The sequence below is a fragment of the Felis catus genome, chromosome F1, assembly GCF_018350175.1.
Source record: "Felis catus isolate Fca126 chromosome F1, F.catus_Fca126_mat1.0, whole genome shotgun sequence".
Classification (NCBI taxonomy): Eukaryota; Metazoa; Chordata; class Mammalia; order Carnivora; family Felidae; genus Felis; species Felis catus.
In genome coordinates this window covers 29,510,480-29,525,375 of record NC_058384.1, presented here as the reverse complement: position 1 = coordinate 29,525,375, position 14,896 = coordinate 29,510,480, and the positions used below count along the sequence as shown (strand labels likewise).

At 42.1% G+C, this 14,896-nt stretch overlaps 1 protein-coding gene across 1 annotated transcript in view; it reads right to left on the bottom strand.

The window, feature by feature from the left end:
• LOC109495639 (collagen alpha-1(II) chain-like) overlaps nucleotides 1–14,896 on the bottom strand; it is a 169,134-nt gene that overhangs the window by 139,089 nt on the left and 15,149 nt on the right. The window contains exon 4 of the mRNA XM_045048628.1: nucleotides 11,997–12,184. Within this exon, the coding sequence (XP_044904563.1) occupies nucleotides 12,114–12,184 (71 nt within the window). The 3' untranslated portion in view covers nucleotides 11,997–12,113. The remainder of the gene's footprint in view (nucleotides 1–11,996; nucleotides 12,185–14,896) is intronic.

Here is a 14,896-nt window from a genome sequence, read left to right as displayed (position 1 = left end):
CATCTTCTTCACCAAATGCCTTAACGTTCTTGGGTTCATAATTATTGTTTTTAGTATTATTGATTGACTGATTTAATGGGCTCTGCAGGTTCCGAAGCCCATTTTTCAATCACAAGCTGTTCTGACACTTCTAGTCATGAGGTTCCCATTACCCCTCAATGTTCACATGTCTCCACGGTCACCAACGCTCCTCAGAAAGTAGCTCCTTTGGGGGCACCTGGGTGGCTCAGTCGGTTAAGCGTCCGACTCTTGGTTTCCGCTCAGGTCACGATCTCATGGTTCCTGAGTTTGAGCAATGACAGTGCGGACCCTACTTGGGATTCTCTCTCTCTCCCTCTCTCTCTGCCCCTCCCCTGCTCACATCTGCGCGGCCCGCGCTCTCTCTATCTCCTTATCTTTATCTCTATCTCTCTCAAAACTAAATAAATAAACAGATGAAAGGAGCACCTGGGTGGCTCAGTCGGTTCAGTGTCAGACTCTGGTTTTGTCTCAGAGCATGATCTCATGGTTCATGAGTTCGAGCCCGACACTGGGCTCTGCACTAACAGTGAAGAACCTGCTAGGGATTCTCTCTCTCTCCCTCTCTCTTTGCCACCCTCCTCAAAATAAATAAGTAAACTTTAATAAAAATATTTAATTATAATTAAAAAAAAGAAAGTAGCTCCTTTTAAAGGCAGAACAGACAATTCACAGGCTCGATATTCTAAGCGTGTGATGGCTGGATGGCCTAAAAAATCCTAGAGTTTGATGGACCCTCCAAAGATCAAATTTTCAGACTCAGAAAGATAATTGTCTACTCTAGACTTTGAAAGAGTCTTGAAGCTATCAACCTGTTTACAATTCAGCTCAGTGTCTCCGTCTGTAGAAGTATTTCCAAATGTCTAAGCTAAACTTATACTATAATTAGTTTTTCCACTTGAATAGCTGGTCATGAGTGAAATTCCAAGCCATAGGTCATAGCAGGGCTTAGGCTTAGAAATTGGAATTTGTCTTTTCCATCCTGGAAAATTGTGGGGTTTTTCCTTTAAAATAATTATGCTCATAAACTCAGATAATCTAGTTGCCAACTAGTTTTGATTACCTGTGTATCCATACGTACTCACATGGACAGAGACAATTCTGTGTGGATTTCATACCATACATCAAATCAATTAGGATTTCTTTAGCCATCTAAAAATTAGGCAGAGGATCTCACTCTGATTGCTTTGTTCTTCATGTTTAAACTCTTTCTTAAATATTTCTTTGAAGGGTACCTAGGTGACTCAGTCGATTAAGTGTCTGACTCTTCACTTTGGCTCAGGTCATGATCTCACAGTTCGTGAGATCAAGCCCCACATCCGGCTCTGCTGACAGCATATAGATGCTTGGGATTCTCTCTGCCCCTCTCCTGCTTATGTTCTCTCTCAGTCTCAAAAAAAAAAAAATAAACTTAAAAAAATATTTCTCTGAGAAAATAATTCTTGGATAATAAACATACTTGGAGAAAGTTTATAAACTTCTCCAGTACCTAATTTTAGAACTAGAGGTCGGGGCACCTGAGTGGCTCAGTCAGTTAAACACCTGACTTTGGCTCAGGTCACAATCTCGTGGTTTGTGGGTTTGAGGCGGCCTCAGACTCTGCAATGACAGCTCAGAGCCTGGAGCCTGCTTCGGATTCTCTCTCTGCCCCTCCCCTACTCATATGCACTCTCTCTCTCTCTCTCTCTCTCTCTCTCTCTCAAAAATAAACATTGAAAAAAAATTTTTAATAACTTTAAAAAAATTAGAGGTCAACTCTTTAATTTACTTGGCTTCCATAACTGGCTTCTGGCTCATTCATTATCAACAATGCATGACTGTCCTATACAAAATGCCTCTTTAATTGGCTTTACAGACATCAAGTTTCAACAAAAGCAACAACAAAAAAGGAGTCAAAATAAAGAGAAATGATTCAGTAAATATGTGGTCAGTATGAATCTCTGAGACCCAAAGCATTGTTCTTTTTTTCCCCTCCAATAGTAAGCTCTTAACCTCAACCTCTCAGTCACCTCCAACTTTCCCATCAACATTTATGGATTGGATATTATCTTCTAAAAGTCTCGTTGATCCCCACACTGTATGTTCGTCCAGTCTGAATACTTGTAATTACTATAGAGTACTCACAAGAACAATCCAATCATCCTTGACATCACTAATCACCACCAACAGAAAAGTCCAGATTAGCCAGGAATTGGTAAACTTATTTTAGTATTTGTCAAGAGTTGTGTCTATGTTGGGAGAAGGAGAAAAAAATTCTAATTCAGCTACTCTGACACTGACAAGCAACACCTGGATATTTAGAAACACTCTCATCAACAAATAGACTTTTCATACGATTTTTGCATAGACACCACGTTCAATTGCCTGTCAAACTAAGAAGAATAAAAGTCAGTGACTATTTTTAACCAGTAGGAGTCTAAAATGTGCCTCCTCTCCATTTGACATGCATAGATTAGGTTCTCAGTTATGCAATCGTTGGCGCAAATATCCCCTTAGACGGGCTGAAGGGACAAGGTGGGAGACATTCGTTACAGTTACCTTTGCCCAGGCTTTATTTGTTCTGCAGATAATAACCTTTGGACTTCTTTACTCAACGAGCCATCTTGCACAAACAGTAAACTCTCTCAAAACTTTCTGTTCCTTTGAGACCCTTGAGAAAACAAATGGGGGGGGGGGGGAAAGCATGACCAAAATCTACTTTCTTTGGTCAACATCCTAAAATTGAGCAATTTCTTGACATCTTAAAAGGGACTGTCTGGCGTCAGGTTGAGAGTTAGTAAACTCCCTATTGATCAAATAACTGAAACCAGTAATAACTGCAGTCAGGATTCTAAGGTTGCAGACACTTGTTCTGTAGCTATTTCCTGTTCTTCCATGTAGCATCGTGAAAACTTTATCCACATTTACCCTGCGTAAGCACTAGTTGCTAAACTTTTAGGTCGCATAGTTCTATCGATAAAAATATTTGAGACATATCCAATTTGTGTACTTTTACTTATAAGTTCCATGCATATTACTGGATCTTGTGCATCAAAAATACACACACCCTGGGGCACCTGGCTGGCTCAGTTGGTAGGGCATCAGTTGATCTCAGGGTCATGAATTCAACCCCACGTTGAGCCTAGAGCTTACTTAAATATATATTATGTGTATATCCCCCAAATATATATTATATATCTCAAAAACTCTTTACCTAAGATGGAGTTTTAAAAATAAAGTGAATAGAAGATTTAATATCTTCCTTCTGCACATGACGGGATCATTTGGGATTCTCCACGGGGCCTGGATATTCTACTTCTGAACACACTGCTTTAAGAAGAATGCAGTGACCCACCACTGTCCCAAACTCAATCACCACCTCGCCCTAATCAAAACCCATTTTCGAAAAAAGATCTGCCATCAGTCATTATCATCTTATATGAATGAGGACCCATCATTAGATTAATGCTTCCAGCAGGATTTGCATTTTAAGTATATGCATAATTATGAGAAGAAAGCTTTATTTCACGTTAATGTAATATCAGGAATGTCAAAATAATTTATGATATTTGAAAGATAGAAAACGGTTCCTGGTGGCCCTAAAATCAGACAAGTCGGGATGCCCCTTATGTAGTGAATATGCCATAGCAGCACCAAACTTGGTATATAAAAAGGTCTTAGGGAGAGCCAACTGGTTAGAAAGAGGAAGGGTGGGGACCACACATGGTAGGAGATTTTTCCTGAGGCCAAGACCAAGTTTCTACTTACATTGTATATTCATTTGGGAAGTCAGAGCAGGACGATAGCTAGACATTATAGAGGAAGAGCTTACATCCTCCAAGTCATGTTCACGACCCCCTCAAGACCAATTAAAAAAAAAACTTGATAAACTCCCACAAGGTTGACATGGAACTTCAAAGACTTGGTAGCCTCAAGTTGAGGGGTAAGACTTCTATAATTCAAGAAAAAAATCACTTTTGCCACAAACAATCACAGGTACTGACACAGCTCAGGTACTTATGTTTATCATGAATTCATGAAAAACAATGTTCCCAGAGGAAAAGATGAGCAAAAATTTAGATTATTTTCATCCTTGGGAATATGCAGTAAAAGTGATTACAAAATCGGAATAATCCACTAGACATATGTATTGATCCAGCTCATCAGGTAATCACAAAATAGTCCATTTCTTTTTGCTGTTTTTGTTGTCTTTAATTTAACGTTTATTTTTGAGACAGAGAGAGAGACAGAAACAGAGAGCAAGGGAGGGGCAGAGAGAGAGGGGGACAGAGGATCCAAAGTGGGCTGAGAGCAGATCGGATAGCAGAGAACCCGATGCTGGGCTCAAACTCACAAACCACGAGATGCATGACCTGAGCCAAAATCAGTTGCTTAACCAACCAAGACCTCCCCCGCAACCCTCCGGTGCTCCGTAGCCTGTTTGGTTTTGACAAAAGTAAAGTGGAGAATGAAGCACATAAATTAGCTGTCAGGAGATGTCTCTTGTGTATGTGTGTATGCATGCATATACCATCCATATGTATATCTATGTTTGTATGTATAGGGAAACTCCAGCCCTTCAGTTTACCACCTGATAAGAAGTTGGGCTAATCAGGTGCCCATGAAAATTTGTAAAGTGATATATGTATCAGCAGACACAAAATAACAACGTAACCCAAAAACACTTCAAATAAGTATGCACTGACCGAATAAAGAGAAGGATATAATTAAAATTTATTATGAATTTCCAGAGAAGTAGGGACAGACACTTCAGATAGATGCATAAATTGGCACGAGAAATGGAAAGAAGTTTAACTTAGCAAATTATACCCAGGGGACCCAAGATTCACTAGTGTGAGAAAAGTGTCCACACTGATAAAGTATGAATTACAAAGGTAAAGTTAATGGGTTGATAGAGGAACCTTGTTATGTGACAATTAAGCCAAAATTTAGCTTTGCTTGAAGCATCTAGGTAAGGAAGGCAAAGCATGTATTATATTGTTGTTGTTTTACTTATAATATTCCCTATATAGTCCTTCCGTACTATGTGAGATAACATAGATACACAGACATAACATAAGAAGGCACAACATGATACCAGCTTTATGGGAGAGAACTTCACAAGTGTGGACAGGAATTCTACCTGCTCTGGGACCTTTTCAGGCTCTGACCTTTGTTTCCAAAATGTCAAGGGATCTCTTGTGTCATCATGAGCCCCCTCCCCCAGCCCCTCAGAGCTGTTACCGCGAAATGGACATAAACTATGCCAAAAACGATAAGACCTGAGAATTGCTGAACACCACCAATTCTTCTGTCAACATTCCTGTCCTGAAATCTCCTTTTACTTAACAAACCTAGATCACCTTCCTTTAATGACACCAAACAGAAGAAAGCTGAGGCAAATAATCAATTCTCTGTCTCTCCAAAAGACGATCGTCAGGAGGGAAATGGAAAGATACCACCTGTCTAGTTTCTCCTGCGTTTTCTGGGTCCCATATCTTGCTTTGTAATTGTCATGAGTTGCGCCACCTGCTCCCGATCGAACTTCCAAAAGGAATGGAAGCTCTACCGGGAGCAAAATCTGGCTTTTCAGTATCTTATGTATTCCCTATCACAAGTTTTAAAAGTTAGTTTCAGCCTCTGTGCACAGCAGGAACTCAATGTGTTAAGCACTGGATGATATCCCAACTTTGCTCAGATGATGCGTTAAAGAACGCATGGATCAGGGCACCTGGGTGGCTCAGTCAGTTGAGCATCCGACTTCAGCTCGGGTCATGATCTCACAGCTTGTGAGTTTGAGTCCTGCGTCGGGCTCTGTGCTGATGGCTCAGAGCCTGGAGCCTCTTCAGATTCTGTGTCTTTCTATCTCTCTCTGCCCCTCCCCCACTCACACTCTGTCTCTCTCTGTCTCTCAAAAATAAATAAACATTAAAAAAATTTTTTTAATAAAAAAAAAAGAATGCATGGATCAGTCAGCTCATCAAATTGATCACCAAGTTATGGATAAGACAATCACAAATTCCATTCAGTTTGGTTATTGAGAAAGTCAGCTAATGAATGACCAGGCCACAAATTATCCTATTAGTGCTTACCAGTTTAATAGCCAAATACACTTGGCACTGCTCAGCAGTGGATTGTGGAAACTGTCAAGTCAACCTAAAGTTAAGATGGATTTGAATCTCCACAAGGGCAGAGGCTGTGCCTGTTTAGCTCAACACATTTCTCCAGTATCCATCATAGTACCTGCTGCATAGTAGATAATTGTAGTAGCTTGTCATTAAGATGACCGCCATCAATTCTTTCCTTCTTTGAATGCACAAGCCATTCCCCTACTGTGAGTGGACTCCATTTCTCCATCTCTTAGAATCTGGGATGGCTGGTGACTGCTTCAACAAGCAGAAAGTAGAAGTTACCGGCATGACTTCCAAAGCTAGGTCTTAAGAGGCTTTGCAGCTTGCACCTGGATTTGAGAACACTTGCACGTGAGGAAGCCGGTCACGTAAGAAGGCTGATTACCAAGAGACCAACAGGCTCTGAGGAAACCCAAGCTAACTATGGGGAGCAAAAAAGATTCCCAAGGAGCCCGAAGCCAGACATGAATAAGGAAACAGTTAGCTGACTCCAGCCTCAGCTACCATCAGACTTCATCCATATGACTCAAGCAAGAGCTGCTCGGCTGAGCCCATCAACCATAAGAATCAAGAATGATAATAATGAAGTGTCTCCTTAAGTCACCAGGTTTGGGGGTAGTTTATGACACAGCAACAGATAACTGGAATAGTGTTCAATGCTTATTGAATGATTTATAAAAGCAGCCACTTAGAATAAAGGGTTCCCAAATGAACCCAAATAAATCCATTAAATAAATTATTAAGGTGATGTCAACAATGGTAAAGACTATCAGAAAATTGGACAACTCTGTGGATAATTAAGGCCAAGAGGAAATCTGCTACAGAGTAGAGAAAGTAATTTTTTTTTTGAGAGTGGAATTTTCCAGATTCACTAACCATCTTGACTGCATTCATTAGATGATTGCTCAATGCTCTACTTCCCTTTACACAAAATAAACTCATGATTGTGTTCCATCCATGATTCTGGGTGCAAAGTAGAAGAAAATATATTAACCAAGAAGGAACATGAGTAACCAAGGGAAACAGATTTTGTGGAGCCTGGTTTTTCTGTGAAGACTCTATCTCTTCTCTCCATTCTTTTAATTTTGTAAAATAGACTTTGCTCCAGGTACACTGTGTAAAACAACTAAATATAGCCAGAGATCATGGTGGGTGGGAATGGAAAAGAGAGGCTAAATACTGGGCACTAGCCGCTATTACATCATCACATCCCCCATAATTGTGCTATTATGCACACAACGCTTCAGCTAGATACAGTCACCACTTCATAATGATAAAAAGATTAATTAGTGACATGATCCATATCTTCCATTTCTTTGATGGTTGTAAATAAGTCTGAGTCATTCTACTATTATTTTTACCATAGGCACAATAGTCTTATTTTTTGATGAGGAAAATGAAAATATCAAGAGGATGTCTTTAATCTTCCACAGAGTTTTAACTTGGTGCCTTTCTAGGTAAAACCACATCAAGGTCTGGCCTTCCCTTTCCTGAGTATCTTTTTCTCGGGCTAACACCCGAGTCTACCCCACCCTCTCCTCACTTACAGAATACTCCCCACCCTGCCCCAATATGAACTCCTAAACCTCACCTTTCCAAAGATGTCCTAACTCTGCCAGAGCACAAAAGTCATGTTCAGACCAAGTGAATAAAATACGGAAATACTTGGACTAACTCTGCACAACCAACTTGATACTTCAGTTTAAAACATAAGTGTGTGTGTGTGTGTGTGTGTGTGAGAGAGAGAGAGAGAGAGAGAGAACAGAGACAGGCTCTACCAGACCCATTATCAAAGCCTCCTCTTTTTGCCTATGTGGACAGGATCCAGAGCTCAAGCTTAAGGTCACTTGTTGAACAAGAAGCTCTTCACTCTGAGCAGACTAGGAGGGGAAAGAGCTTAAGCCAGGGAAGAAACTAGGGCAGTCATTAGGGAGAATCATCAGATTCCATGGACACGAGACCTTGAAATCTAACATAAATACACGGAGACAACTTTCTGATTTGCTACTCATTCTGTTGTCATTCCATCCAAATCACTTCAGAACAATCTTTTTGTTTGGTCCTGTCTGGCATCGGGGGATAAAGAATGGAGTAAGATCTGCCCTCAAGAGTCAAGAGAAAATGGGTTATGGAGGGATGACCATTTGGATTTCTTATGGGAAGGACGAGGAGCATTTGTGCCTGACACTTTTTGTTGAGACTCAGGAGGCACCACCTCTGTCCTCTGTGCCATAACGGCTGAAAGCCTGGCGATGACATCCCCAGGCTCCTTTGGCAGTAGGGTTTTTGGTACTACCTCCCACTGAGAGATGCTCTTGCAATCATTGGAGGCGGGAGGCAAAAGCCATTTTTCTCTATCTGTAGCTACAAGCAGGTGTGTGGGCACTAACAGACTGCAGACAAGCGGGGGGGGGGGGGGGGGGCTCCGTGTCAGTTTCAGGGCTTCTTCCTAGGCCTCGCCCCCATCAGTGCTGCAGGGAGCTGAGATCATCAGTGGCAAGCTGACGTCCTGGTGGTGCCTTCACTTCAGATTTCCCTTCATTCCCTGGCTCTCCCAGGGATTCTGGTTTTGGCGTCCTCGAATTCCTTGCACTGAATTCCTCCCTGATGCAACACTCTGAGTACAGGCAGAATGCGGTAGGTATGTTTCGGTAACAAACAACTCCCCAACCCTGGAGAATATGACAAAATACAGGTTATTTCTTGTTCACGTTGCAGGCTGAGTGGCTTCTATCTTGCAGCCACACCATCCGGAACACATGTCCTGCAAGATCCCTATGGAAGAAGAGGAGACAGAAACAGGGGAAACGTACACACACTCTTAACTCCGTGGACCAAAGGAGGCACAGTACTTCTGCATACACTCCCTTACAAAGAACTGGTCCTCTGGCCCCAATTAACTTGCAAAGGAGAGGGGATTGTGGTCTTCCCCTGTGCCCGGGGAAAAGAAATCATTTGGTGAACACAGTTCATTGCATCTGCCGCAAGAGGCTTCTATTTTCCTGAATAAACTTGACTATTCTCTTCAGTGCCCGATCTGGTGTCCTGTAACAAGACCCTAATATATGTGGCGTTGACTTTGCGGTCAAGGTGCCAGAAGCAGATATATTAGTCTGGATGGCTGCAGATCCATATCATGCAGTGGAAAAATACCGGGCCAAACTGCTGCTTTTCGTAACTTGGAAGTCAGACCATGTGACTCTGGAGCTCGTAGGTGAAAAATAGCATGCGTTGGTTGTTATTGGCTGCTGTTGACAACATAATAGAAGAAAAAGAGGATATCAGGAAATAATTAACTGGTTTTTAAGCAAAGGCGAGAAGAAAAAGCAACTGCTTCTAGAGCTCCCTTCTGGTAGCAATTTCTGTATTAGTCAAGGTAAGTAATGATTGCTGGTATAACAAACAATCCCTAAAAGCTCAGCGGCTTCACATATGGACGTTGACGTCTCACTCGCAAAAACGTCCAATGTGGATATTCCCGGTCGGGCAGCTGTTCTGGGCTGCTCTTCTCTAAGCAGTGATTCAGGAATCCATATTCCTTCCCTGTAATGGCTCCAGGCATGGGGGACAGCAAGACCGCCCTGGCATTATCTAGCCAGAAGATGGAGAGACAGAGAGGGACAGAGACAGAGAGACAGAGACAGAACGGAGAAACTATCACAGTCTTCACTGAACCCCCATGTGACACATATCTCTTGAATTTCAGCTCATACTCCCCTGATAAGAACTGGTCACATGGTCCCACATCACCACAAGAGAGGCTGGGAAATGTAGTCTCCTGCTGACATCCCAGAAACACCTCTACCTGGCAGAAGGGGAGGATGAATCTTCATTGGCCAGTTAGCCACCTCTGGCACAGGACTGGGACGTTTCTTTCGTTTGTTGGCTGCTTTGTACTTTCTTTCCCCCTTGTTAACAATACAGCTCTGTGCTCTTTCCAACTTCCCTTTTTCTTATTTATTTATTTTTTTTTTTTCAACGTTTATTTATTTTTGGGACAGAGAGAGACAGAGCATGAACGGGCAAGGGGCAGAGGGAGAGGGAGACACAGAATCGGAAACAGGCTCCAGGCTCTGAGCCATCAGCCCAGAGCCCGATGCGGGGCTCGAACTCCCGGACCGCGAGATCGTGACCTGGCTGAAGTCGGACGCTTAACCGACTGCGCCACCCAGGCGCCCCTTCTCTTTTTCTTTTGACGTGCACTTTCTTTTGTCTTTTGTTTGCTCTTACCTTCCCCTCTTATTTTCCCGTTAATGGTAACGAATCGTGGCATTCCACTCTCTGAGAAATTTCTAAGCGTAAGGCCAGGAACAAAAAGTGGAGCTGCTGTCTTGTCTGAATTGAGAAAGGAAGTCATTCCTGTGCCTTTTCTCCCAACTCAAGTCCCCTCTTATCCTCACTGTGGGAAGTGACGCAGCAGCGGCAGGAAGGGGCGGTCAAAAAACCCTCACAGAGCCAACAAAGTATCTGCGAGTTTGGTGATGCTTTTCAGACTTCCTTGTTCCATGTTCTTCGGGTTGTTTCAGGTTTTGTAGTAGCTTCAGGGTAAAAGCTTTGTTTTTCTCTTTATTCGGTTATTAATGGAGACTACCTGTCACTGCTGGAGGAAAGTGGCATGTGTGATCTAGACGGTTTTCAATAACTGTTTTCAATAACACGACCCTAGAGGGGTTTCTTTCAGTCACAGATGCAACTTTTATCCATTCGCAGCTTTAAGGAAGAGATAAACAAACATTTTCGAAAATGGGAAACGTAAATATTTATAACGTGGCAAAAGCCAGACGCCTCCATGAAAGGTAACCAGCGCGGGTCACTAATGCTTCCTTACAATCTACCTGGCTCTGTGCTTTATGTGGGCCGGGGGTGGGGGTGGGGGGTTTAGGACAGAAAAATAAGGCTGCGGTTCCTATCCCAATAGTTCCCGTCCTTTGGAATACCCACCCCCCAATGTAATGAGTTGGGATTGGTCTGCTCAGAAATTGGAGTTTTCTAACTTCAGTTGGAATCCATGTTGAGCAAGACTTGATTCTCAAATCTGTGTCATTATGTGGCAAAGAGTCCCAGTAAAGTCGTGGCCTCACAGCATCTTTCTATTTCTGTGTTTGCTCTCTTTTCTGGTGAGGTAGCTGCCGTGAAGCTAGAGCCCTGGAGTCCTAACAAGCTCCTAGAGGCACTTTTGACTATAAGTGAGCTATTCGGTATATTTGGGGCAGCAAAAATAATAACAATACCAACATGCTTTTACATCTTTGCCAGATAATGTTCAACCACTGTCACGTTAGGAAGCAGGTATGATTATTGTCATCCCTATTTTATAGACGAAGAAACTGAGGCCTGGAGAAGTTAAGTCACTTCTTGAGGAGATACAGCTATTGATTGTTACTTCAAGAACTTCAACTTGATTCTGTTCGACGGCAAAGCCAATAGCTTAACCACTCTGTTACTATCTATTTCCATAAAACCAACCCAAAGAATTAGCATAATGGCCATGGGAACTGGACCGGTCAATCATCAGAAAATAAAGGCGAAAATGCAAACTTCCACAGAAATTAATCATAACAACAATAATTATCAACATTTCTTGAACACTTGCTATATGCCAGACGCGGTTCAGAAATCTTTACGCAGATTAACTCATGGAATCTTCACAACAATCCTAAGAGATGAGCTATTTATTATTATCATCCTAATTTTTTTTTTTTTGCAGAAACTGAAGCACAGAGTTATTAAATTACAGGATCGCACAACTAGCTATTGCAAGACGTAGAGGAGTTGGAATAAAAGCGTAAGGAACCTATTTGTCCTCCATGGAGATAAGAATGGACAAACCGGAAAAATAACTTTTGAAAGTTCTTGAGCATAGCTTACCTTCTGTGACTCACTCACACCGTCCGAACCATCCTTTGGGCAACGCGGATCCCAAGTTCTGGTCCAACCTCTTCCTTCCACCTGAACTGGGAAGTTTTGGATGATGGCCGTGTATCCTCATACACCAGCGACCCTCATCCCTCCCTCACCGGACCAGGAGGGTTCCAGTGCCAAGGAGCTCTTCTGTCCTATTGAAAGCAAAGAATGGTTGCCTCTGAAATACGTACAAAGAGCAAGCAAATTTAGTCAGTTTATGCAAAACACAAAATGGCATCTGCCGTCTGGAAAAATACACCAAAGCCGTGAGCCGTCAAGCCCCTTTCAAGACTTTGGCATGTAAAAATCAACACTTTTTTTTAAGTCTGAAAGGTCCATGTGAACTCCCAGTTTCATTAAATATAATTCTCTCTTCCCCATTCCTGCCACCAGCCGACCGCTCTCCCAGCACATGCACTACTCCCCCTCCCCCCAGTTAAAATATACATACATACATACACACACACATATTTTCCCCCTTCTCAGAAGTACAAAGATCATTGAGAAGGTGGCCTTGACAACAGAGGGCTTTTAAAGGGAAGGTGAAAAAAAACATTCATAATTACCTTCTTTTTTACATTTAAAATGATTGTTTTTTACATTTACATTTAAAATGAGTTTTTACATTTAAAATGATTACAAATACACTTGCTTTGGCATTGCGTATGTCTATACGTCTGGACGCTAGTTTTTCAATGACATTCCAGAGGCCCCCAGATTGTGGGTTGATGTTGCTGCTGTCTTTATGATCACAAACTCGTGATATTGCCTCCATCTGCACTCACTTCAAGGATTTCCAACCAGATGGGAACAAGGAAGGCTGAGCTCAGGCTTTGCCTCGGTTTCGGGCAGAGCAAACAGGGCACCCAGGCAGAAATGCGTCCATCACATAGTGGGGAAAAGAGGCTGGTGATGCCTACTTAAGAGTTGGGGTTAAACGGACAGGAACTGAGACCGGGAAAATCGCCGGTGAGGTGTAAGGGGGAAGCTGATCACACCAAACGGACTGAAAAGGGACAGAATCGTGGCTGAGGATGAAGTTAGCTACAAGCTTGGAATCAAGGAGGCTGGAGCATGGTCAGAAACAGAGCAAGAACATTGACGAACGTGTATGTAACCGCAACTAGATGCAGGAAGTGATTCCCCATGGTCCAGCTACTTCACACATGTCAGATCATTGTCACAACAGCTTTTTGAGGGAGGTACTTGACATACGAGAAAACTAAGGTCCAGAGAGGTTAGGTCACACGGCTGGTGGCAGTGTCTACATTTAAAGATGGGTGGTCCGATTTCAGTCTGCCCTGTTTTACTGTCTACTATATACATATAAATAAATGAATGAATGAATGAATGAATAAATAAATAAATATCTTAAACAAAACAGACATACACCATAGGACTACCAATTTTCTCCTGCTAGTAGAAAAACAGGTAAGTCTTATTTAATGTATTGACCTGTATTTCCCTATTCTCTATTTTATAACGAAAATATTTCAAAGATTGGTGGGAAAAGAAGATAAAACATGCTTAATGAAGGAAAGAGGCTAAAATTTGGTGAATGAAGAAAACATGTTTTCTCAGGAACAGAGGAGCGTAGAAGGCTGGACACCGGTATGAGGCATGAGCAACAGCCGGGACTGGTCCCAGTGCTGTTCAGATCAGAGTTCATTGTGACTTGTTATCTGCAACCATTCAGCTCTTCCTGGGCCAGTGCCCTTCCAAGGCTGAGGATGATTCCCAGGGTCGGGCTTTGGAGGGTAAGAGAGGGCTTGTTGGGGGCAGGGAAGATGCGCTGGGAACAGTTTGCATCTCCAGGGCTGACCTGATCAGAGCCTCAGACTTTCCCTTTTCTTCTTAGTCAGCACCATTTGCGCATGTGTGTTTCATCCCTGGCTGCTTCATTCAGTCCTCTCCACCCTCGTTCGAAAGTGCCTGGTGACAGGTTATTTTTCAGTTGTGTTAAAATGAATGCTCTGTTGATCATCTCTTTACTCTTTTAGACTTAGGGAGACATGGTGACGTTTCCTAAAGTTGGTGTGTTATGTGTAACCTGCTCTAACAGTAAGAGGCATAGCCTGCAGTCTATCAGACCTCACAATTAAAATCCCAGCTCTGCTACTTATCAGCTGTGGGACATGGACAATTTATTTAGCTACTTTGATCCTCAGTTTCCTCATCTGTAAAATGCAAAATGCAAGATGAAGGGTTAGACTGGCTAAGTAAATAGTAATAATAATGATTTTTATTATTTATATACTTATAAATAATTCTTCATAATAATAATTTATTATTATTATTATTTCTATCATCAGCAACAGTGGTAACATTAGATTCTATCACGGTAGAAGAACCATTCCTGCCACTTCTGGGGAGTTGCCAAGTTGCTACAGAAAGGATGTGACAATGGACTCCAATATATTATTGAAATGACATTCTCCAACTCCAGGGGCTGAAGAGCTTGTTGCTATCACAGAACCCCCTTTAGGCCAGTCTTTTGAGTGTCACTTACACCAGTTTGGAAGTAATCTGCTTGCTCGCCCTTCCAGCAAAGGATGTCATGATCAGCTAATGGAAAGTGACAAGAAGGGATATAATGAATGAGAGGGAGTTAAAGATTGGGATAAAAAAAAAAAAAGAGCCTTGTTCTTTTGGGGAATGCACAATGCTAAGCATACCATGTTAAATCGTGCGTGTCAAATAATGGACTAATTAAGAATCTTCACCCATTTTTTTTCACATCTCATTTTTGTTGTCCTTTCGTAGATGTATTTTCAAATTAGCTCTTAGCTCTTTAAATAAGTACCAAGGGGAAAGAAAAAGAAAGAGAGAGAGAGAGAGAGAGAAAAGCTTGTCTATCAGAGAAG